At 42.8% G+C, this 26926-nt stretch overlaps 1 protein-coding gene across 1 annotated transcript; it reads right to left on the reverse strand.

Moving 5' to 3' along the window:
• Window positions 1-26750, reverse strand: hpse (heparanase). The gene is made up of 13 exons (XM_007907714.2): window positions 26730-26750; window positions 22834-22991; window positions 15920-16062; window positions 13478-13600; window positions 11956-12126; window positions 9957-10131; window positions 9264-9311; window positions 9048-9141; window positions 8180-8286; window positions 7254-7368; window positions 7028-7155; window positions 4369-4518; window positions 1-1530 (listed from the first exon to the last, which is right to left on the reverse strand). The coding sequence occupies exons 1-13, from the start codon at window positions 26748-26750 to the stop codon at window positions 1365-1367; spliced, it is 1599 nt and encodes a 532-aa protein (XP_007905905.2). The 3' UTR covers window positions 1-1364.
• Window positions 26751-26926: the final 176 nt, after the last annotated feature.

A 26926-nucleotide genomic window follows, 5' to 3' on the forward strand; every position in this document is an offset into this window, starting at 1 on the left:
TTTTGAATAGTGCCATCTTTAATGTCAAGTAGCATTACAATAACTTTCACACCCACCTGAACAGACAAACAAGATTGTGGTTTAACATTTCTACCGACAGGACAGAATCCCTCACATTGCAGCACTTCGCTGGCTCCTGTTCTGTGGAATGTCAGATTCAAAGTCCTAAGATGGGGCTTGAACCCACCACTTCCTGATCCAGAGGCAAAAGTGCTACCAACTAAGGCAAGCTGACATCCAAATCTGCCTTTGCAATATTGGGAGTAACAACACTACTCACAAAAAACTCCCAGGGGTAGATTTATTATTTTTAAAATACGGTATTTTCCATTCTCTAGGTTGCGCTCAATCACCATAATGAACACACTGTTCAGGTGCATTTGATTTTATCAAAGAAACACAGGACACATGTTACAGAATTTTCAGTGAGGTCGCAATAAAATGTGCATTTCATGAAGATTATATTACAATTTCTGTTTGGAAGAAATCAATAAACTGATACTTGAGAAGTCTTAGTATAAGTGAATGACAATAAAATCTTACAAAGACTTTCACTTCACTGGAATAATAAACAACACACTTAATTGCATAAGGATCAATAAAGAACACACACAAAGAGATTGTGACATGGAAGACAAAGTAACTCAAATGAAAGTCTCATAAAGACTTTGATTTGAATTACTTTGTAGGTATTAGGTATTACTGATAATCTCGCATTTTGATTACATTTGTTCCTTTTTTCACAAAAAAAGGGCTGTTCTTTCACTATGTCCCTTCTTAGTCCTAGGTTTCTCAATAAAAATATATAAAGTTCCTTCAATGGCACAGCCTAGACTATACAAGACTGGTTGGATGGCTGCAGGTTTGAAACATGGTCTATACTGAGTTAGTTGATCTCAGCCCAGGCAACAATAGGAGCCTTATAATTGGCCTCGGTTCCACTGGGGTTAGGGAGGGGAAAATCAGTTGGGGTTCTCATCTGTGCTCACCATGCAGAAGTCCCTTTGGAAGGAGCTTCAAACAAAGAAGGACTGTGCTCGTCTGTGCTGTGCTGCCCATATGTCTGAATAGCCTGGCAAAACTCACCATCTAGGCTCACAAGTAAAAAATAACCACTTGGATAAACTACTGGGAGACAACCAGTGTCTGTGGAACTGTATCTCAATAAAAGAAAACAAAGGGAAGGCGAAGGGCTTCAGGAGAGGAGATGAGGGACAAAAATTAAGAGGTAGTAGAAACGTACCAGGTTACATGTGGTTGCTCCATAATTCACTAATGCCGTACCCTGTGCTCACGTGCACTTTCAGTTACTGTGCTTGTCTGGATGATGTGTCTACAAGCTGCAGTTACTCCTCTGTCTTGGTTCAGTTTCGTTGACAAGCTGGAGCCTTTGCATCTTGAATGACGTAGAATGCATAAGAGAATCCAGGAAGGCGGATGATGCTCCCTGGTGCAAGCTGCTTTCCCCTTATAACTGGAAGCGTCTCTCTGTCCACCATACTGAGAACCTCATCATTGAGCCGAACCGACCTGAGAATAAGCAAAGGAAATTCATTTTGGCCAAGCAGTATGCCTTAAGTTGATCAGAATTATACTGAATCCAATGTTAAAATGCATGCAATATTGCATTTCCCCTAAAGCTCCAGATTTGTAATCTTTTCATCCCTTTGTAATTTTTTCATCCCGCTGCTCATGTTCGAATTCAAGATCCTCATCCTCACCTATAAGGCCATTCACTGCCGTGCTCCCTCCTACCTCTCCGACCTACTATCCCCCTACCTACCTGCCCGTACCCTCCGTTCCTCTGGCTCCGGTCTGCTCCACAACCCCCGCCCCAACCGCCCTACCATCGGTGGCCGGGCCTTCAGCCTCTCAGCCCCGAGGCTCTGGAACTCTATCCCCCAGTGCCTTCGCCGCCTCCTCCCTTTCCTCCTTCAAGGCCGGTCTCAAGACCTTTCTCTTTGACCGTGCCTTCAGCTCCCCTCTCGACTCTCTACCCCCTCCTCGCTCCCTCCCTTCCCTCCCCCTGACCATTTCCCCCTTGCTCGGGTCCTGACCCAACTGTACAGCGTCTTGGGACGTCCTCCCGACGTGAAAGGCGCTCAATAAATGGAATCTTGTTGTTGTTTTCTCTTCGACTGTACCTTCAGCTCCCCTCTTGACTCTTCCCCTCCTCGCTCCCTCCCTTCCCTCCCCTCACCCTGACCATTTCCCCCCTGCTCGGGTCCCGACCCAACTGTCCAGCGCTTTGGGACGTCCTCCCGATGTGAAAGGCGCTCTATAAATGAAATCTTGTTGTTGTTGTTCCATCTTACAATGCTCCCAAAAGTACAAACATCTGCATCCCTGTGTGCAAACAAGTTGCTTCTGACTCATTCAATGCAGGGAATGATTGATATATAGGCGCTGGACAGTCAGTGTTTTGGACCCGAGCTGGTGGGAATGATTGATATAATGGTCAGTGATGAAACAATGGTGTAAGACAGAGATGCTTCTCATATAGATGAGGATACAGTGCCAAAACTTACAAAACATCTATGAGGAAAGCACAATTGCAACACAAACACAAGATATATTAAGATAACAATGATTGTTGAGCATCTGTCTCCCAGGCTACTGAACAGATCAATTTATAATTATGGAATGCTTTGTGCCTAATGTTTTAATTGCGTGGGTCTGTCGGAGGGAAGGATTCAACAACAACATCATATTTGTATAGCACTTTTCACATCAGGAAGATGTCCCAAGGCGCTGGACAGTCAGTGTTTTGGACCCGAGCTGGTGGTCGGGATTGGGGAAAGGTGGAGGGCAGGGGGTGAAGGAGGGTGATCGAAAGCACGGTTGAAGAGGAGGGTATTGAGATGGGTCTTGAAGGAGGCAAGGGAGGGGGTGAGGCAGAGAAACTGCAGGATGGAGTTCTAGAGGATAGGGGCAGAGTGGCAGATGGCAGGGGACATGAAGTAGGCCGGGTCCCGCTGAGCAGAGACAGCAGGCAGGTTAGTAGGGTTTCAGGAAGTCGTAGAGGTTGGGGGGAGCAAGGCCATGGAGGGCTTTGAAGGTGAAGACTAGGATCTTGAACTGCATCCTCTGCGTGATGAGAATCCAGTGGAGTCGGGGGAGGATGGGGGTGATAGGGTCACAGAGGATGGTGCGGGAGAAGACACGGGCTGCAGAGTTCTGGATGATCTGCAGCCTATGGAGGGAGAAGTTGTGGAGGCCGACAAGCAGGGAATTTGCATTGTCAAGTCTAGATGTTATGAATGCATGCATGAGTGTTCCGGCAACCTGCGGTGTGAGACAGAGGGCGGAGCCGGGCGATGTTGCGGAGGTGGGGGAAGGCAGAGCGGGTCATGGCACAGATGTGGAGTAGAAAGGATAGTTGAGGGTCAAACAAGATGCCAAGGTTACAGACTGGCTGAGTAAGGTGGAGTGTGCATCCGTGAATGGTGATGCTATCAGCGCCTGAGATGTGGAGGCGCTGACGAGATCCAATCAGGAGGCCCACGGGATTGTTGACGTTCAACTGAAGAAACTTAGCTCTCGTCCAGGACTTGATGTCTGACAGACATTCTGTCAGGACAACAGTGGTCCTGGGGTCAAGGGTGGAGGCAGAGAGGTACAGTTGGGTTTCATCCGCATACATGTGGAAATTGACCCCGTGTCTGCGGATGATGTCATTAAGAGGATATAGAGCATATAGATATTGAAGAGGAGGGGACCAAGGACAGAGCCCTGAGGAATGCCGCACAAGACGGTGCAGGGGCTAGAGGAGAAACCATTTGTGGAGATGAAGTGGAGGCAGTGTGAAAGGTACAATCTGAACCATTCAAGGACAGAACCATGAAGGTTGAGGTGAGAGAAGAGGCAGTAAAGCAAATTATGTGAGATCTGACATACAAGTTCCTATTCTGCACCATGCAAGTGCATCACCTTTTACAGACCAGAGAATCAATGTTGACAAAGGTACATGTTGGTGTGGAGGCACCAGGAAAAATGGAAGCAAAAACAATTTATGAATCCTAATGTGGCTTTACCAATCCCAGCAGTGCTGGATTTAAAATATTTTGGGAGAAAAATTCCACCTGGGCCTATTTATGTAGCATTTCTGAGGGTCCAGAATTGTTGAAATCAGTCTTAACTTGGAAGTCGATTTTCAGTAGTCCTTAAAAGCGTTTATAGAAAGCCAACTTGAAAATAAAAACTATATTAAGAATTTGCGAAACTCTACATGCTCTGAAACACTACATAAATTGAGTGAATCTAGACTCAGGTGGAATATCTTCCAGTTATGGGAAAACATATGAATTGGAGCTGTCTACATTTATTTTGGAGAACTTAGTTACTTTTTGAAGAAAACTATATGCTTACTGGGAATACAATCCAGCTTTTCTGTCTCCAGGCTCTAGCAAGAACTGTTGAATGGTTTTGTTGCACAAACTCTCGCACAGGCAGAGGTATTTGTCTTTGTCACTCAGGTTAATAGCAAACATAGTCACCGATCCGTTTCCATAGGCTTCGCTGAAAACAAAATCAAGGTCATTGTTACATCATTGATCATTCACATAGTTTGTGCTACTATCCCTCCCAACATAACACATACATCCTCCTGTGCTCTTCTCATTCTAGCCTCCATAATGCTTGCTTTTGATGTAATACCTTTACACATTGTCAAGACATCTCAAAGTGCTTAGCAGGACTTTTTTTCCAACTGCAAAGTTTAGGTGACTGTGTAAGAAAATGTGGCAGCCAATTTGCACACAGTAATGTCCCACGAACAACCATGAATTGAGAGACAAATCTTATTTGGGGGATTGTTAGCCATGACACTGGGAGGAACCCCCTTTTCTTTTTAAGTGGATCATTAACATCCACTTGAACAGGCACAGACAGGAACTCAATTTAACCTCTTATCCGAAGGATAGCACCTCCAACAATGTAGCTCTCCCCACAACACAGTACTGGAGTGCCAATCTGAACTGTGAGCTCAAAGTCCTGAGGTGAGACTTGAACCGACAACCTTCTGACTCAGGCAAGAATGCTACCAACTGAGCCAGGTTAACAACCAAGACCATTGCTTACTCCTCGCTCCCTCCCTTACTCCAATGGTGGCTGCATTTTCACATATTAAGCTACTTCCCTCTGGAGCTTGTCCAAAAGCTTTCCACTGTGCACCTTCTCACCTTCTCCACCTACCTTCAAAACCCTTTTAAAAATATATTTTTTGACCATGCTTTTGGTCAACATCCTTAATTCTCACTTCCTCCTCCTTCTTGCTTAGTTCCCTTGCCCCCGCCCATTAAGCATTTCGAGATGTTCAATTTGTATTAAAGCAATAAGTTGAAAGCAATTATATGAGTGAAAATATAAGAAAAAATATGAAAAGTCATGAAAGCAGTTATATAAGTGCACTTTAGTTGTTAATACTATATTTTTAAATAGTTTGTAAAATCCACCTTTAGTGTTTTGATTGTGCTTTCCCCTTCCTCACTGACTCCACTCCTGCCCTCCCCACACACACACACATGCAAACTTACACACTTGGAGTAGAGACTTTGCTGGTTATATACAGAGCCATCATGGGCTCAACAAGTATTAATCTCAGAGCTACATACTTTCTTTTAAGAGTTGTGTGCGCACTTTTTCTTGAAAAGTTGCTCGCCTTTCATCCGTTCTCAGATCCAGTAAATTGGGTCAGAGGCCAATGATACTCTCACTTTGAAAAAATGATATTGAATGAGATTGTTCTGGCATCAGAATTACTGGGTTTGTTTCCACTTCAGGTCCAAGAACACTAATATTATCAATACTGTCTGCACATTTATCACTCAAAAATAATTACAGCAGCTGCTGGATCAACATGAAATATGGTCTCTGGCACATCAGCAGTGTGCTCGAACACCAGAAATGACCTATCTTCACAAGTGGACCTGTCAGAGAATGAATCATTTGTCCAAGGTATGAGACAAGTATTGACTGCCTGACTGTAGGCTCACTTGACAACTTTTAAAGATCTGCCAGTTGTGCGTGAATTGGATAAATGAAGTCTCTCTCGCAAAATAATTAATCCCATTAACAGACCGGTTAATAGTTTTAGATTCCCATAACACTGGAGCTGTGCTGGAGACCTAAAGGATATATTATCCACTTATTCAAAAATAGTCCAATGAACCTGGAAACACATTTCTGCCAAATTTTCTCCTTTCCTTGCCCTTGAAAGTGTCCGATTTCTTCTTCCTAATCTACCATTCTAGTTATTCTCTGGTCCTTTTAACATATGGCACTTATTCACATGTGACCCATAGTGGTGAGCATTGGCAGACTATTTGACCATGGGGTGGTATTACAGCCAAGCTTGACGTTCTCCTAACTAATGTTTGCACATTTCAGCAAGAACACATATTGTGGATATATTGTGAAACTTCGATTGTGATGAGGAACAAGAATCCTGTCTGATATTCTGCTTCCAAACCCAGTGTCAATGAAGCCAATTGTAGCACCCAAACCACGTCTAGCCAGGTTAAGATCAACTGACTTAGCACAGACCAAACTTTGAGCCTTTGATTTTCTGGCCTGATACTGTGGGTAAAGTGACTGCCTTTACTCACCAGGTGTCTCCAAACCTGGAAACATAAATTCATCTAGAAATGTACCCATGACAAAAACAAATGCAATGTACCTCATTATGCCTAATCTTGTGGAAAGCATTTAACAATAATTCTTGTATTTAATATAGCGCCTTATCACATTATCAACATGCCTCAAAGCTCTTCACAGGATTTTATGCAAAGTGAAGTTACTATGCATTTTGTATGGGAATGCGGTAGCCAATTTGCACACAGAAATGTCCCACAAAGAGCCATTAAGTGAACTTTAGCTGGGAGATATTGGCCAGGACACCGGGAGTAACTTCCTTTTCTTTTCAAATAGGCTCATGGGACCTTTAACATCCACCTGAACAAGCAGACAGGACCTCAGTTTTTATACGTCTCATCCAAAGGATGGCTCTCCTTTTGGGATTGCACTTTACCTGTTTTTTTTGGTGCAATGCATATAGACGCGCAGCTTTCCATCGTCTGCTTCATCGCTTTGCACAATATTTACATCCAGCACCTCGGTGCCCACAATCTTCTTGTATATGAGAGAAAGCCAATAATCCTGCATATAAACAGAAATCAAGATTAAATAAAACACAAAGGTATTCAAACTATGAATTACAACCTTTCACTCCATCAACTGCAGGAAATGATACGTACTGGCAATGGATTGAGATGTTTATCCAACAACTGGTAATATCCTGCACCAAACAGAGCCTGTCTGACAACAACATCGATGCCCAGTTTAGCCGACAGTCCAAGTTTGTCCAGCCACCTGCAAGTGAATGAACAATAAAAGATGACTTGCACTAATCTGGCATCGAGTACACATGCTCATAATAAGAGAAAAGATAATTAAATATTCTGATTTGAGTTTATTATAATTGTTCCCAAAATATTCTGCTTGTTTTTCTTATCTTTTCAAGTGCTCTGAGACGCTACCCTGCGTGGTGGGCGCTATATAAGTGCAAGTTGTTGCTATTGTTATCTCATGTGCAGATATACACACAACACAGGATCACAAGGTAGGTTCAGATGAAGAAGGAACAGCCCCTTTGATCTCATACTTCCAGAAAACCCGCCTTCCTTCTATCTCAGCATCTAACCGTGCCTTAACTGGGAGCCAGGGGCTGCTATAGTTATAGGCAAACTGGCCTTTCTCATCCCTTTAGAACTCCCACTCTACCATCTCATCAATTCAGCCTTCAAGTATTTTTTTAAATGAATCCAGTGTCCTTACCTCTATCACCCTTCCTGGCAACCTGTTCCAGTCATTAATTACCCTCTGAGCAGAAAAAAACTTCCTGTTGTCTGTCCTAAAATTGCCCTTTACAATTCTAAGCTATGTCCTCGTGTTCTACTATCGAGATGCATCCTAGAGTAACAATCTGGGTTTACATTTTCAATTCTATTTAAAATGTTATACACCTCTATGAAATCCCTTCTGAGTCATCTTCTCTCAAGAATGAAGAGGCCCCACCTAGCTTGTCTCATGCCATGAGGACACCTCAAAGAGCTTCAAAGGATTTACTGTCAAATGCAGTGACTGTGTTTTGTTGACAAATGTATATACACCAGCTACTCACATAAAGCCTGCTACATATTTGTTAGAGAGATCAGGAGCTCCACCTCCAAAAGCTGAGCTGGTCTCTCCTAACCACACTTTCTTACCAGCAACGGTTTTAGCCACAACCTACAGAAAGAGAAAGAAAAACAATTCATGTACAACCAAACTCAGACTTTAATAACTGAACCAGAGAGAAAAAAATCTGCACAGATCTGAGGTGGCTTATAACTTACCTCAAAGAACAAAAACTAGACCTTACACAATGCTTCTATATGTAATAAATGCTGTTTGATCTAAGATAATTTCTTGCCTTAGGAAGAAAGGAAATAGAAAGAAAAGGAGTAGTCTCTTCGTGAGAGGGGCCAGTTGGGCTAACAGGGCAAAACTCATCTCTGAGTCAGAAGATTGTGGGTTCACACCACTCAATAGGGCTTTGAACTCACAGCCTAGGCTGACACTCCACTGCTGGGGCAGGGATGCATTATTGGACATGTGACCTTTCAAGATGAGGAATCAAACTAACTAAATTCCTGTCTGCATGTTTAGGTGGACGGTAAAGATCCCGTTGCACGATTCGTAAAAAAGAATGGGGTTTCCCCCAGTGTCCTTGCCAACAATCCCCCGGATAAAACTGGTCAATCGTTGCATGGCTGTTTATGGGACAATGCTGTGTGCAAAGTTGGTTGCTTGGTTTGGCTACAAAATATACAGTAAATCCTGTGAAGACATTCTCCCAACATGAAAGGAGCTATCTATATCAAATGCAAGGATTATTAATATTTTTATCAGTAACTTTTTCCTTCAGTGATTGATAGTGAGTCAAAGCAAGCCCGTGGCAGTGTCTGGTGAAGCTCATTTTATATGTAAAGTCACAAAGCAGTACTTACCTGAAAAACTTCTTTTACTTTAGGTCTAAGGCTGTCCAATATTGCTGGGCTCAGAAAATCTTTTAATGATGTATTTCTTCCATTCACATAATAACTGGGGAAGAACAAAAATGTAGTCGCTTACCAATGTCATAATGAGCATCCATTTAATTTGCCACAGTCGGTCTCTCATGTGGCATCACCAACAACAATAAATAGAGAAAAATGCCTACTTACTGGTGCCAGGTAATGGCATTAAGCACGTTCCCTCCAGTTTCAAGAAATCTACGCATGAACCAAATAACACCATTAGATATCATTACTGGATATACTGAATATAACATTTGGAAGGAAATCAAAAGTAGAGATCTAATCAGGCCATCGCCTGGACTTTGTGGATTGCAGAAATGGAAGAATGGAGAATTAGCAGCTCGATGCCATTACAGAACAAACAACTTACAGTGTCAAGAGGGAAATGTAAATTACAAAAAAAATCCTAGTCAAAGAGGAACTAAGCTATAAACCCAGCTTAGTCATTTCACAAAGTCAAAGTAAACAGAATCATATTATAAAGAGAATCCACATGAGCTGGAGGTGATTGGTGGAGGTGTGGGGAGGAGGCTATAATAGCTCAACAAGCACTAGTTTATCAATTAGTCATTGAATCTTTAATTCAGCCGCTCCCTTTCTAATTCCATGGCCTGTTCAAAAAGGGAAAACTGCAGTAACAAGCCTTCAGCTTAAACTGTCATTCACCTCACGCCTGTTTTGTGAGACCTTGCTGGCACAAACAGTCACTGCATTTGCCCTCAAAAAACAGTCACTACGTTTTACAGTAATTACTTGCAAAGTGTTTTGAGAAATTCGGAAGTGGTAAGTTGCTATAAATATGCAAGTTGTTTTTCTTTTAAAAGTTTGGATGCTACCAACCCCTTCAGCAGGTTAACAATCTTGTTTCTCCGAGGTTGCCCAATATCTGGGCCATAAATGCCTGTGTTGCTGAAGGCACTGTAGGTCTTCAGCAGCTTGTATAAGTGCTGAAAGTCCTTTCCAAGCTGAGAGCCTTGAATTTTAATGTGAGCCTTCTTTCTGAAACTGTTGGGTTCTGAAAGCACAGAACAAAAATAGATACACCACAGTCCAGACTTGTTTGCCAAAAGCCCTTATTAGGAGACTCAAAGCCATCACTATTCTTAAGCAACATGTAATTGTCGACAACCCATAAAGTTGTGAATGCCTTATTGAATTGTACTGTTTAAAGCTTACTTCAAAGATTAAACACACCATTGCAAAATGTTATTTACAACAAATATTGATAGCAATAGCACTGCCAAATGAAATGCAGGTTTCCATGCCTACAGTGGGGATGAGGAGTTACTCTAATACAAACAGCAGGATTGGATGCCTACAATCTACTGCTTAAATAAGTGAAAGGTTGACTTGAATAGTTTGATAGAAGTACAGGGTTCATATTGTACTTTTACTAAAAACAATACAACACATTGCATTTATATAGCACTTTCATGTCCGGAGGAAGTCCCAAAGTGCTGGACAGTTGAGGGTTTGCATACAAGCTGAGAGTTGGATTCGGGAGGGGTGGGGGCCAAGAGCAGTGGGTGGGTAGGGGGAAAGACGACCGAAGGCGTGATCAAAGAGAAAAGTCTTGCGATGGACTTTGTAGGAGATGAGGGAAAGGGCAAAGTGAAGGAACTCCAAAATGGAGTTCTAGAGAGTGTGACATAAAGTCTGAAGGCCCAACAACAACAATAATCACGTCAGAAGGTCATCTCAAGGCGCTGGACAGTCAAGGATTTGCACCTGAGCTGGGGTTTGGGATGTGGAGGGCAGGGAGAGTGGGAGTAGGAGGTTGACCAAAGACATGATCGAAGAGGAAGGTCTTGAAGTGGGCACTGAAGGAGGCAAGGGAGGAGGCAAGGTTAAGAGACTGTGGGATGAAATTCCAAAAGGTGGGGACAGAAAGACTGAAGGCTCGATCGCCGATAGTGGGATGGGACGGGCGGGGGACGTGGAGCAGGCCAGAGTCTATCAAGCGGAGGGAGTAGGTAGGTCCCAGATGGAGAAGATGTCATTTGTGACTTTTACCAGGGTAACTTGGTACTGTGGGCAGCCCGGAATCCAGATTGGAAGGGTTCATGCCAGAGAGTGCAGTTAAAGGAAAAAGTGAATCTGGGAAGCAATGACTTGTTCCAATATTTTGTAGAGGACAGGAAAGTTGGAGTTGGGACAGTGGTTATGGTGTAAGGATGAAAATAAAGAAAATACATTTGCTATAGACATTTTTCCCCTCCCTGGTATGAAACACGCAAGTGGGAAAAAAGAATTAAGGGTATGGGGTACAGCTTTTATGGTGTTAAACCAGCACCAGCATAATGCTGCTGACAGTGATGTATGAGCTTCCCACACAATCATTTCCAACAGCGCCCTGGACCTAAACTGACCAGTTAGTGTCAAGCTGAATGATTGTGTAGTCTTACGCTGTGGGGCTGTATTAACTGGAGTAGCAGTGGCCAAATTGGCCCGTGGGCCAGAAATGGCCCGCAGGACCATCAAGAAGTGGCCCACCAAATATTCGCACTAATCTAGGTAAGTCCATGTTCAATCAATGGTGTGTTTCTAGTTTTTTCTAGATTGAATATTTCTTGATTTGCATCATATATGGCCACCACTGGACTGGAGACTAGATGGTGACTGTTTATTTTAAGAATACTAACAGCTGCTCCAGATAGCAGCCCTTAGCCATCTGCCTGAGCTGAGTTCACCGCAGGATCCAGAGGTCAAAGGCAGTTTATTTTATTTATTGGAGCACTGAGTTCAGCAAAACATTGCAGTTTCCACAACATTGCAATAACACAGAGCATTGTAATAACCATGTATATTCTCCGACTAAGAAAGCTTAAAAAACACCTACCATTGCCAAGTTCCCAGGACACATTATATTGCTTTGACGCACAGTACTTCAAGAGCTCTTGAGCATTTGAACTATCCCAGGCATGTTTTTTCCGTAGTAAGGCATTGAGACCAAAGATTAAATGCAGACCAGAGCAGTTTGCAAAACTATGCAAGATGTCAATGGACCTTCCTGTTTAAAGAAAATATATTTATACACACAAGTGTCAATCAGAGGCCATGCAAGAAAAAGCGCACATTTATTCTTCACTTACACTGGGAAGCAGTTTATGCAGTTAGTGAAATTGACTGGTCATCTGAACCAGCTGGTCTGAAAGTACAATGATTTCATTGTTCTGCACACCGGTTTCTGTGTTGAATTAACACAGCATCATTCAATATTGTGCACATGAGAATTGGATTGCGGTAACTGCATTTGAATTATTAATTCATCCAAACTGTTCAGATAAGTGCTATCTCTCTGCGCATAAAATGTCCTGGTGATCATGGGGTAAACTTGGTGGCATTTCACATTCCTTTGTGTTAATTTACGCAAAGAACGCATTCTATAAACGATTCATTTCTGGCTGTATTTGTAAAGACCTCGGGGTCTAACCCCTTCGCTTCTGCAGGCACTGACACTTGGCGGAAGATGTTTCCAGGAATATTAGTCATGCTCAAGTGACCATTCTTTACATGCAAGCCTAGACAGTAAGGTTGTTCAGTCACAGAAGTATCATAGATAAGCCCCACTCTTCTCTCACACACTTTTCCAGTGGCAATTGGTGGGTGGAGAAGGGGTTCATTTAATGTCAATCAGAAACCAGACCCTTTTTCCCTCAATAACCAAGGGCAATGAGGATAAACCCATCCCTGCTGAGATCAGGTAATTTAGCACACAGTGGGGATCAGACCTGAGGCTTTCTGGAACCAGCAGAGTTTAGTTTCACTCCAGATTGTGATTCTGATCGATTAAGCCATTGGGCGAGTTCTCAGTCACATTCTTGGTCAAATGTTCACTCAGCGGAGGCAGAGTCAATTTCTCTACAAGTCTAGTCCACATAGCCATTACTCTATATGTGTGTATGTGTTTGTATATATGTCTGTGTATGTATTGAGGGAAGAGGAAGAGAAGACATTTCTTCTAATCTTTCTAATCCTAAATCTTGCTTGAAGCTGGAGATTTCATTGCTGTGTGTCTAATACTCCGCTTTCAGTCCCTCGTGGCAAGGAAAAACATTTGAATGGTGCAATTTTAATTTTATAACTGCAAATTCTAGCTTCTAGGATCATTGTGGCTGGTTGAAACTGTAATGTTGACCTTGTGATCTGTATTATGTGTGTTAAGCCATTTGAAGGTGGCAGTGACAAATACGCTTCCAGCTATCTGACAATTTTTATTATAACAATAATAAACCTTACATTTTATATAGCTCTGTTCATGTCAGGAGGACATCTCAAAACGATTCACAGGATATTCTGTAACTGTAGTGACTGTATTTTGTGGGCGAACATATGAAGTGTTGACACAACAATCCAGTTACCTGAAATGGTGATATTTTTAAAATCATTTTGGAATTGCTCTCTCAGAACGAAGGGTTCTTGTGAAGTCAAAACATATTTCAGATATTCTTCGTCTTCAAAAGAAATTGGTTTTGGGCAATTTCCTGCCAGGAAACAAAAATAATAATAATAATAATAACAACTGTTGCATTTTGATATAGAGCCTTATCCTGCCATTCAAACATCTCAAAGCGTTTCACAGGATATACGTAAAGTGTTATGACCCCATTATCTGCAAATGGTCTCTAAAATCTAATTCACAGTAGTTAATACAATACAGGATTCTGTACAGATTTTAGATTGAAAGTAATTTTCACCTATAGGATACTGCAGAAACTGGTTGTCACCAGGTTTTATAGGTGACAAGACTGACTGTAGCAATTTCAGCTCTTTATATCTATTGTAGTTTAAGCACTCTAAAGCGCTACCTGCATGAAGAGTGCTATATAAATGCACGTTGTTCTTGTAGAGTTCACCTGTGGGGTTGCATAGTATTCTGCCTGAGGACGGAAAAATAAAACCCTAAAACTGCTCTTCATCTTCAAACTGTTGTCTTAAAATTTAATATTGTGCAGGATTTTGGAAAATACTTATTTTTGGCACTAATTTGGAATCTCGTTTTCTGTGACAGCTGTTCTTTTCAAAAAAAATTAAAACTGAATTTAAGGGTTTTTCAATATTCTGCAGAAACTTAAAGTTTAAGACAATGAATATTCTTAACAGGACAATGAGGGATTTCATGCTTCAATTGTCAAGGTTAATGGTTTACACAGTTTTTGTAGCTAAGAAAACAGAGAAACCAATGATTGTTAAATTTTAATACAAAATTTAAGACGAGGGAACAATCTCAGGTCATATCAATCTTCTAGATGAAATGTGATCCGAAGGTGGGCTAATGGGGGGAAGGGGAGGGGAATTATAAAAATAATGCAGATACTTTTATAGCTATGGTTTTGTGCCTTAAAAATCCTACAGCTTACTTATATGCTCCATAAACCTTGTTCTACAATATATAATATGGTTTCTGGGAAGAAAAATAAAGTTCAGAAATGATCACCCAGAATGAAAGATGCTACTGAGATAACCCTGCTCCTAAGCATGACTAGCCCAGGAATTGATTAACGTTTCTGCTAAATTAAAGAACATAGGAGTGTTAAATAAAACTACACCTCCAATTTTAAAAGGATATCCTAAGTACGTACGTGTACTGTATTTAGAACAAAATAATCAATAACTGCATTTTCTTTGAAGAAAGCTGGTAACTGATTTGAAATACAATTAGATAAAACACAGCAATGCAAATGTCTATGTTTTAATGGAATTTCTCCTTGCTTAATAGCTGCTTTGGGCATTGATCATCTAGATATGGAATTCCTGTAAAAAATGAAATTCTGTTACCATGGGGAACATGGCGGCAACTTCAGGAGAAGATAAAAGAAAATATATCCATGGCTTTTATCTAATGTCGAATTCAAACATGTCGAGCTCTGTTGGTATCAATACACTCAGCTTCATTTTAGTATTTTATTTCCTCTTGGGCCATTCTGGTTGCCAGATTATGAAACCCACAACATTTATCCTCTTCACATTGCATTAGTGCCTCCAACACATTCCCACACTGGGAAGACTGGAGCTGAAAAGGAGTATTGGTAAGTTTGCAATTATCATGTTATGTTATCAATGTTATCAATGATCATGTGCCACAAGTTTAAGTTCTTGGGCTTCTGGAAAGGCAAGTTCCAGCCTGTTTTTTTTTTAGGTTAAAAGGCAAACTTTCACTTGATGTCTCAACTCTGTCCTGGGTGATAAGGACGTTTCCAAGAAAATGAGAGAGGGCACAATTCAAGTTGGTAGGAGATTAGGGCAGTTTACCAGGCAATCTGGAACCATGTCAACTTAAAATGATGCAAAAAGCCTCTACAAACGATAACAATGGGTAACCGTGAATCAGAGGAGAAAGGAACATTCTCCCTACCACCCTCCCTCCCTCAAAGTGTATTTCACAAGTAGTTTGCAGGTCCTGTAGCAGCTAACAACCATATTGAAGGGAAAATAAATGGTAGGCAAGTTGATGTGGCGCATTTATTTTTCAAGAATAGTTATGAGTATTTATTTATTAGGCAATATTGTCTTTAAAATCTTTGCCTCACTCAAATATTCCCAAATGCTAAAGAAAAAGGAGTTCCAGCATATGATTTCTCAGAAAGTAATAAGCTGAAAGGTCAGCCAGTCTGTGGAATATTGCAAGGAAAAGACACAATATTTTGAGTTTNAAAAAAACTTTCAGGTTACTGAATTAAAACACACAGATCCTTCATGTCTGCCTCGATTTTATTACATCAACCAAGGCATATTTTCCACTCTAAAGAAAATTGCACACTGTAAATTCAGACGAGACGTATTTTATTTGCATTTTGTTTTACCTTGAGCATCTATTGATTCCCCGTCTTCACGTGGTGTAAGTGAACGGTTTGATGGTTCGAATAAAACAAAGTCAGCTCTGGTTCCACCAAACCTCACATAGCCAGGGGATAATCCTCTTGCTAATGTCATCAATTTCTGAGATCTAGAGTTATAGAAAAGGTCTACATTGTAAAATAATACATTCATTGTATGTGTGTTTTACCTCAAACCATGTACAGTATAAGTTTTCCCTATGTGAATTGATCTCAAATTAATGATTCCATTGAAGTTGCCTTAATGTTAAAAAAAATTAAACTTTTGTGTGACGTTCCATTATCCACAGGGCATTTAAATCACAAACATAAAAGAACACAAAAATCCCTGGGAACTCTGCTTAAAATTCACTGCGTAGAAAATACACAGTGACTGCACTTTACAGTATATCATGTGAAGTACATTGCGATGCCCTCCTGATTTGAAAGGCGCTATACCAAATGTAAAGATTACTATTAATAATAAAATGATATGATCAGCAAAGTATAAACTAGCCAAATGTAGAACAAAACATTATTACTTGTTGTTCAGCTTTAAAAAAAATCAGAAAATTATTGTTGTGGAATAGCAGAAGCACTGCATTTTGTATCTGTACCTTTTTGTTTTCAGCCAGGTGTCTGATACATGTGGAAACCCATCTCCCACCATCATGAAGAGTTGATGATGGGTGATGGGGAAACCCATCATTATTAAGAGTTGCCAACCAAACTACTGGGAGTTCCACATTCAGTAAACTCCTGATAACTCGTCACTCCAAGGCAAAAGGGCTGTGACAAGTTATTCAGGGTGGGGAATTAGGCATATGTATAAAAACATAAGTAAATGCAGCCAGGATATTGACAGCATGATGACTTAAGTGGTAGTGACAAGATAAGCTAGGGTTGAGTAATCAGGCGTTTACCGGATGTACAGATTCTGTTTGACTGATATGGAGTACGCGCTCTCTCCCCAGAGGGATGCAGCCTGCTTGCTTAATCCTGAGAGTTTAGGCACAGGCTGGTAAGAGCCACCAGCAAAGTATCCACAATATTGTGGAAGTTTGAAAGACAGAACTGTCTAGAGTATTGCCATATATTAATCCAAAATGACTTCTGATATTGAGAAGGAACATGGAGACAGACATGATGCAAATCTTAACAAAGAACACTTAAAACACATTGTCATCTCTCCTCTATGGAGAGAGGAATAGAGAAGAGCAAATAGGCTAATTACTGTAAATTCATAGATATCGTACATCATGGTTCAAGTAAGTCCTGTGGTTCATATAAGTGACAAAAAAACATAGTGCAAACACAAGCACTAACTTTTTAATATCGTGAATTAGTGACCAAAGATGACGTATACTTGAATCATCAAGATTGAACTACAGTCAATGTCTTTCAGACTGGCCCAACCTTTTGGCTGCTGAGAGCCAGATACCCTATTTGAGAAATGTCCTCAGGGTGTATAAGCAATATTTTTGTATTTCCCTTCCAGAAACATAACATTAACAGGTGATGGAGAGAGCAAGTGGGCCAGGTGAAATGGAGGGATGGCGGCTGGATGAAATTGGTCCATGGGAATTTTACTCTTTGAATGAGCGCATTTTGAGATTATGGTGAGATTAACGTTACAACACATTAAGCGTTCTGGGACACTTCCCTGCGTGACAGATACTACGTAAATGCAAGTTGTTGTTGTTTTGTTGTTATAGTGCTCAGGGGAGGTCGCACATGCAATGGCATCACAATACTGACACATGGCACAGGCTAGAGGTGCTGGAAGGAACAGACTCAGTCACAAGGTTTGGTGATAATGTCAGGTTATAACACATTGCAACATTGCTCAGACACATTCCATATAAATGTGAGAGGCTGGTCACATCTGATGTTTACTTAATGAGTAAAACCTCCCAAGCTTTCTGTTAATACGAAGAGGACAAACAAGAAAAAGGAAAGGCAGATTTTTCTTGTCTGGATGAGCTTCAGTGGATTTAGTAGATACACCCTGGCTGTGAAATGTGAATCTAAGAATAATATTTGTCTGCTTTAAACACTGAAATAATCCTTCCCCAAAAAAATGAGTTCCTCAATCCACAACTGTTTTTGGACACTACTGTGCGCAATTGGCTGCCGCGTTTCGCCCACAAAATACAGTTGATCCACTTTACAATATATTCTGTGAAGCATTTTGAGAAGTCTCAACAATGTGACAAGAAACTATGTCAAATCCAAGGAATATTATTATTAAATTGTGACCTAAAACACACTTCCTAAGGGCGAAACCTTGGGCAATTTTCTTTATAATAAATAATAATAATACTTCCATTTGATTTAGCGCCTTATCACATCTTCGAGACATCTCAAAGCGCTTCACAGAATATATTGTAAAGTGGATTGACTATATATTTTGACAGTATATCCTGTGAAGCGCTTTGAGATGTCTCGAAGATGTGATAAGGCGCTATATCAATTGAAGGGATAATTAAGGATTATTATTATGTAATTATTTAACACATGAAAATGATTATCAAAAGTGATTACGATTGTTCATCAAGGGTGTCATTTCGTAAGATGAATAACACAGCCCACAAATTTTGACTATCACTGTTGGACTTCAACACAGCAAATTCAAATCTTTATCTTTCTGGATTCCAGGATTGGTTCCAAAAGAAATATAATAAAGTGCTGGATTCGCAGATTAATGTGTGGATCATACTTTTCAGCAGCATATTGAAGCGATGGCAATTGACGCCCTGAAATTTCTGAGAACTGAATGAATGGCCTCTAGGTACATTTTTCAAAAATGTATCTTGTGACAACTATATATAGCTTACTTTACCCTCTAGGTTTTGCCTGTGTTTCCAATGATGTCTCAATGCATTACACCCACCATAAACATGCTCTCTCTTTCAGTGATATCTTGAAAATTGTAATCACTTTGATTACGTTTTTAGCCCTTCAAGCACTGCCCCTAAGCACTACTGCAGTTGAATACAGCACCCTAGACTATTATACACAGATTAAATTGGTCATTCACTTTATAGTTTTTTGTAGCGCATTGCTGTGCAAAATGTAGCTGCAATCTTCTACAAAAATAAACTGTCACTACATTTTACAGTACATCCAGTGAAGAACTTTGAGATGCCCTCCTTACATGAAAGTTTATACCAACTGCAAGAATTATTATAATATATGGAACTACATTGTTTTATTTCCATACTAATGTGGCCCAAACTTCCTTCTACTCTTTATCTTCAAATTTAAGATTGTTTAGAACTGCGAAAAATTCTTCAATTCAGCTTCAATTTGGAAAATGTTTTTCCACAGTTTGTGATAAGAAGCAACTTCCAAATTAAGACTGAATATAAGAATTTTCCACAATTCTCAGTCACCTTTTAAGCCAATACAATCTTATAGGCTAACAGCAGGTGGAATTTCCAGCCTGTGTAATGTTACAGGTAATTTGGCCCATGAAATCGGTATTGTTTTTCTCCATGTGAACTATCCAGTCTAATTCCATTCTCCTGCTTTTACCCCACACGCTAAGAATGATAATTATAATCCTTGCAATGGATATAGTACCTTACCACATTGCTTAAATGTCTAATGATTTACTGTAAATTATACTGACTATATTTGTAGGTCCCGTGTATAAAGATTTTTTTCTTTCAATATATACTTAAACCCCGCTAGCTGGATTAATGGGGAGGGGACAGACATCTGGTCTGGCGAGCCGGAATTTCCAGCTAAGTATAATTGCAATGTTGGTATTGGCATTGTAATGTTTGAATCCCACAAGCAAAAGATAGCAAATAGGCTAACAAACAATCTGAGTCAAAGTCGATATCCCGGGCCACTGTAAAGACCAGCAAGGACAGTGAAGATGCTCAGTGCAGCTTTGGAGAGTACTAGGAAAGTTGGGCCGGCGTGAGTCAACATGTGGGACAATGGAAATTTAAAACAAATACCATATTGCGGTTTCAGGGCTGGTCTGGCTACGTTCCAATTCCGATACCTAGAGCCAGCGGTTTAATGTAACTTAGTTTGATATACCCATGTTTTTAATGTTGGCAGTTATTTTAATGCAGAGATGGCTTTACGCTTACCTTACCAAAGGTCCTGTATCTATGCTGCACAATCTAAGTAAATCTATGTAAATGTAGTTGGATATGCAAGCGGAACTGGGTGTTACTTTATTATTAGGATATAATTAAAGTTCTACCCCACTGCGTAAAGACATGCTAGCTTTGGGCAATTAGCACAATAATGGATCATCTCAGAACATAATAATCTACAAAACCAGAAATACTACTACTATCCCACTCGTCAAAAGTAAAACATAAATAACACACTCTTTCAAACCCCTCAATTGTTTTCTTTTGCCATATAACTATCTAATTCCCTTGTGAATTTACTGACGCAATTTGCCTCCTCCACCTCTCTTGGTAATCTATTCCGAATGTTCACAAGTGCCTGAGGTAAGTAGTTAAACAGAACTGGTCTGGTCGCATCCCTCTTCTGAGCTTGAATCCACACTTCCTTGTCTTAGAGTTTATGACCAATAAAAAACTTTATTTCAAAACAACATAATTTACATTTATGCAGCGGGTTTCACATCAGAAGGATTTCTCAAAGTGCTTCTCGGTGCTGAATAGGCACCCAAGCTGCGGGTGGGAATTGCAGTGTGTTGAGGTGGGGAAAAGTGACCAAAAGTGAAGTCAAAGAGGTACGTTTTGAGACGTGTCTTCAAAAGGGGGTGGGGTTGGGGTGGGGGAAGGGGATGGGAGCGAGTCAGAGGATGGAATAAAATTTCTTTTGTGCCTTCTCTTTATTGTGAATATTTGCAGCTTCTGTTGCCCCCAATCCAAACTCGGGTTGCAGATATCCCCATTTATTTGCTCTCTGCTGAACCCTCTCCAATTACAGGTATCTTTACTGTAACAGGTGATCAGGGTTGCACACAACAACAACAACAAAATTACATTTGTATAGCGCCTTTTACCAATGGTGGGGCGAGCAAGGCAGGGGACATGAAGCAGGCCGGAGCTGGCTGAGCAGACAGAGCGGGCAGGATATTGGGGGGTGAGAAGGTCACAGAGGTAGGGGGGAGCAAGGCCATGGAGGGCTTTGAAGGTGAAGACCAGGATCTTGAACTGTATCCTCTGTGTGATGGAAAACCAGTGGAGTCGGGTGAGGATGGGAGTGATGAGGTCGTGGTGCCTCGTGCGGCAGAGGACACGGGCTGCAGAGTTCTGGATGATCTGCAGCCTATGGAGGTAGGAGTTGGGGAGGCCGACAGGCAGGGAGTTTGCGAGGTCAATCCTGGATGCTATGAATGCATGTGTGAGAGTTTCGGAAGCTTGCGGTGTGAGACAGTAGCGGAGCTGGGCCATGTTGCGGAGCTGGGAGAAGACAGAGTGGGACATGACACGGATGTGGGGCAGAAAGGATACTGAGGGTCAAACAAGATGCCAAGGTTCCGGACTGGCTTAGTAAAGTGGAGTGTGCATCCTTGGATGATATTCCAGTTTGGGCTTAACCAGTGTTGTGTACAAGGTACTGTACCATTCTCTTTGCAAAAATAATCCTTTATTTCGCCACAACCTTTATTCCCCTTCCCCACTGCCACAATGAATGATAGTAGTCATTTAATGAGTCCCGTTCCCTCAGCCATCATCTCGCTCAGTGGCGACCAACAAAATAAATGTCTCTTGATTGAATACTTCTTGGCATACGGCGTAAATCCATGCTATTTTGTTATTTCTACGGTCATTTTGAAGGGTTTCCGCATGTGTCAGACACTCGGCTGACCAAACAAAATTATTACATGACACTATTCAAAAAGAGAAGGGAATTTCTGCCAATGTCCTGGCCAATAAATCTCCTAAATAAAATTTTGGTCATTCACTCCATGACCATTTGTGGGACATTGCTGTGTGCAATTGGCGGCCGCGATATATACAGCACATGCTGCGAGGTGCTTTGAGACGTCTCAACGACTTGATAAGCCGCTGTATCAAACGCAAGGACTTTTATTATGATTTTGTTGGCTGGATGTTCTCTATATTCAACCAGCCTTGTGTGTTTGCACCCCCTCCAGATCTAAATGAAACAATTGCGCTGGTAGTCCATTTGCGGTACTTTTTTCGGGTTGCCCTGGTGCCTGACGCGTGCGGAAACCCATCATCAGGCTCGAGAGTATCCACACCGAGCTGAGAATCCCATGCAGCCCACCTCCACGTGGAAATCCCGGAGACAGATCGTCGGAATGGGATGCGCGCTCTCCCCCTGGAGGTACGCATCCTGCTCACCTAATTCCGGAAAATATTAGGCGGCGGGTTGGGCAAGAGCCAAGGCTTGAGGAACCCAGAGCGTGCGTTGGGAGTACTGCCGGAGTCCAACCAGCTAAAACCGCGTAGCCTGCCGTCGATGTCGCTGCCGGGCAAACTTTCCCGCTGCGCGTCCCGCTTGGTCCAAGCACATATACCAATAACAATCCCTGCGTTGATATAACAACAATCCCTCCGAAACCAAGAACAGTAATAAAAATTGGTCATTTTCAACCCACGACCGTGTGTGGGGCACCGCTGTGCGCGGTTAACTGGCTGCCGCGTTTCGCCCCCAAATATCCGGTCAAGTCACTTTACAGTGCGCCCCGCGAAGCGCTTTGGGACGTCCTCCCGCCGTGAAAAGCGCGATATGAAATGCGAGGCTTATTATTATTATTATTCTCGCGATTGTCACAGCAGCGCCTGTATCGGGGTCGTCGAGACGTCTCAAAGGGCTTCAACAGAATATACCGTAAAGTGGAATATATATAATAATAATAATATTATATATATATGTATATACATAGATACACAGTGTATAATAGTGTCACAGCCTCTCCACTCACTGACCTGAGTAAGTCCAGGCTGTCTGTGCGGAGTAGAGCAGCGTCCAGAGCCACGGAGAGGAAGAGAGGGCTGACGGTGGTCAGGGGGCGAGTCGTGTCCGCCCGGAGCCGCGCAGTGACGGGCTGTCCCCCCGATCCCGGACCGGCACCGGCACCGGCAGCCTGGCCACAGGCACAGCCACAGCACAGCAGCAGCGGCAGTAGCAGCAGCAGCAGCAGCAGAGGAGGAGGAGGAGGAGGAGACGTGGGGCCGCTCATTGCTACAACGCGGTCCCCTCCAGTTTTGCCCACACAAGGACTTGACTCTCTTTCTCTTCCCCCCCCTTCAAAGTTGTCAGACGAGTGCAGCAACTGCGGGCGGCTTCCGTGTTGGGAGGGCAGGGCAGGGCAGGGCAGGCAGGGCAGGGCAGGGCAGGGCAGGGCAGGGAGGGCAGGCACAGGGCAAAGGGCAGGGCAGGGAGGGCAGGGCAGGGCACAGGGCAAAGGGCAGGGCAGGGAGGGCAGGGAGGGGAGGGCAGAGCAGGGCAGGGCAGGGAGGGAGGGCAGGCACAGGGCACAGGGCAGGGAGGGAGGGCAGTCACAGGGCAAAGGGCAGGGCAGGGAGGGCAGACAGGGCAGGGCAGGGAGGGAGGGCAGGCACAGGGCACAGGGCAGGGAGGGCAGGCACAGGGCAGGGCAGGGAGGGAGGCACAGGGCAGGGAGGGCTCACCTCACACTAGTGACTGCTCCTCCTGCCGTGCAAAGTCCTCTCAAAAAGCCGTGCAAAGTCCCACACCACCGACTGCCCCCCAACCACTGCCCCCACCGACTGCCCCCCCACCCACACCCACTGCCCCCACCGACTGCCCCCCCACCCACACCCACTGCCCCCCACCCACACCCACACCCCCCACCCACACCCACTGCGCTGGTCCTTTGCGCGTTGTTTCCGTCTTTACGCGATCAGAGACCTTCAGTGATCTCTATCTCTCTGTCTATCTCTCTCTGTGTCTCTCTGTGTATCTCTGCGTCTCTCTCTGTCTCTATCTCTCTCTGTCCATCTATTTCTCTCTCTCTCTATCTCTGTGTGTCTCTGTCTGTCTCTCTCTGTGTCTATGAATCTCTCTGTGTGTCTCTCTCTGTGTCTATGAATCTCTCTGTGTGTCTCTCTCTGTGTCTATGAATCTCTCTCTGTCTCTCTCTGTGTCTATGTATCTCTCTCTGTGTCTCTCTCTGTCTCTCTCTCTGTGTCTATGTATCTCTGTGTCTCTCTCTGTCTCTCTGCCCCTCTCTCTGCGTTTCTCTCTCTGAGTTTATCTCTCTGTGTCTCTCTCTCTTTCTCTCTCTGTCTCTCTCCCCCTCTCTCTCTCTCTCTGTGTGTGTGTCTCTCTCTCTGAGTCTATCTCTCTCTCTGTCTCTCTCTCTTTCTCTCTCTTGTCTCTCTCTCTCTCTCTGTCTATCTGCTGCCTTCCTCCCCTCCCCGGGTTGAAGCTAAACACAGAGGGAAACAGGCGCTAATCACAGTCACACCGTGTCTCCTCCATCCTGTCCTCCACGGCAGCCTCTCAGGTGAAGACTGGCAGCTGAGCACCGAAGTGGTCAAAAATGTATAACATCAGAGCCAAAAAAAAAAAACATTTGAGTCATGTGGCCAAGAATATAAATATGTAAGCGATGCGATCAAAAAAAATAATATATCGAAGCAAAGTGGTCAAAAAAAATATATATATCTAAGCGAAGTGGTCAAAACAAATCTAAGCGAAGTGGTCAAAAAAACATATCGAAGCAAAGTGGTCAAAAACAATTCTGAACAATATGATCCAAAAAACTATATCTTAAGTAATGCGGTCAAAAAATAACTGAGCCATGTGACAAACACTGACTGACTGATTGACTGACTGACTAACTCACTGCCTTCCTCACAGATCAATCCACACAACGCGAGCGATGTCTCTGTCTCGGGTGCCCACTGTGAAGCATCTGCTTCCCGCAAGGTTCATTTCCCTCGATGGCTTCACATTGACCTTGAATCTAATTGCGGGTGAAATGACAGCTTGAAACCTGCCTCTTCTCCCTGTCCCATGGCTCACTGACTCTTTGTGAAAGTGGAAGCAGTTTCAGTCAATATATTTATTCCTTTACAATCACAACATAACTGGAGTGACGGATAAGCACCTAACTCTGAACCCGAAAGATAAAGCTTTCACTTTGAAGGCATCATCTGAGTTTATTTTTGGTCAGTCTGACGCCTGTAAGGATTTTTATTATTATTTTGTTGGCTGGATGTTCTCTATATGGTGTGTGTTGGGGTAACTGCTGGAGTTTAAAACCACATAGCTTGCCATTGATATTGCTGTCCGGCAAACTTTACCGCTGCTTGTCCAGCAAGGACCACCCGATCCATTTAGGGCTTTGACTTGCAAGGTTAACATGAGCTGAGTGGGATGACTCCCTGCCCCCCAGTGACTGGTCTGTCCTTCCAGGTCCTGCGATGAGCCAGGCTGCCTGTGCTGTTATCAGCCGTGCCCCCATCGGCTGAGAGCAGCATTTTTTTTACACAAAGCTAATGTTTGCAAAGTGAAGCACTACGGGTCACTCACCCCTTTGTTTTGTTTTCAAATGAGCTGCCCGGAAACTTCCTCCGTCTGTTGGTTTTTTGTTGTTGTTGTACGCATATCAACAGTTGCTCTTTACTCTCTGCAATTAGGTGAGCAGGGGTGCATCTCTCCAGGCAGTAAGTGCAGTCCTGAAGCTCAGCGGTTAGAGCACTCGCCTTGCAAGCGAGACACCTGGGTTCAATTCCAGGCAGGGCGAAAACTTGGGCAAGTTTCCTTACTCCACACAGAGCCTAATAATAATCCCTCCAAAACAAAAAAAAGAAATTGGTCATTTTCAATCCACGACTGTTTGTGGGACACTGCTGTGCGCAATTGGCTACTGCGTTTCGCCCACAAATATACGGTCATTTCACTTTACAGTATATTCTGCGAAGCGCTTTGAGACGTCTAGAAAATGTGAAAAGCCTTTCTCAAATGCAAGATTATTATTATTATTATTATTCCATTCTAGGCACAGGGAAATTTCTATGTGCAGGTGTCATATTTATAATAATAATCCTTGCATTTGATATAGCGCCTTATCATGTTTTCGAGTGGTCCTCACTTTCAAAGCCCTCCATGGCCTTGCTCCCGCCTACCTCTGAGACCTCCTAATCCCCTACCAACCTGCCCGCTCCCTCCGCTCAGCAGACTCTGGGCTGCTCCACAAACCCGCCTCACCCACCCCAAAATTGCCACTCTTCGGTCATTCTGCCCCCACCCTCTGGAACTCCATCGCACAGTCCCTCCGCTTCGCCCCCTCCCTTGCCTCCTTCAAGACCCATCTCAAGATTTTGAATCAACATCCAACCATCACACAAATGTTTGAGAAGATCATTGTGGCACTTCTTCATGCACTGAGGAATATTCATTTATGACTGTGTTTTGTTCCTCCACCACTGGAGTAAAGGAAAGTGAAATGCACTTAATATATAATTGACAGCCACAACGAAAAGAAAGCAATTGGAGTTTGTAACTCAGTGCTTCAAGTAAATGTGGTCGACATTGTGAATACTGCAGTTCAAAATCTCCATCCAAAAAGCTTATTATGGGATCTAGAATGCACTCATTACAGATAACATAAATCATTGGATAATTAAACATAGAAATGCTTTTATTCTGCTCTACTCAGCTTAGAGGCTGTAAACAAGACTGTTTGCTCAAGGTCTCTACTTCCTCTTTCAGGAGAAGTGCAACTTCAGTGTATCACACCCTGACCTTTGAGTTTTTCATTGGCTAAAAATCTGATCAGTCACCAAAGTTTAGAACCAATGAAAATTACTTTTAATTTTTCTTTGGTCTGTCAGGCAACTGACACATGTACATGGTGGAAGCCCATCACCATGCTTAAGCGTATTGAACCATGGGGGAGTGGGGTGGTAAGCGGAGTCTATCCAGGATGACATTCTTGACAGCGGAATGTCAGAATTGAGCCGGTCTTCTGTGCTGGTCTCAGATCCTGAGCCATTTGGATCCACAGGACTCCAAGGCACTGCTGATGACAGGCCAACCAGCCTTGCT

Source organism: Callorhinchus milii, unplaced genomic scaffold (assembly GCF_018977255.1).
Source record: "Callorhinchus milii isolate IMCB2004 unplaced genomic scaffold, IMCB_Cmil_1.0 Scaffold1, whole genome shotgun sequence".
Classification (NCBI taxonomy): domain Eukaryota; kingdom Metazoa; phylum Chordata; class Chondrichthyes; order Chimaeriformes; family Callorhinchidae; genus Callorhinchus; species Callorhinchus milii.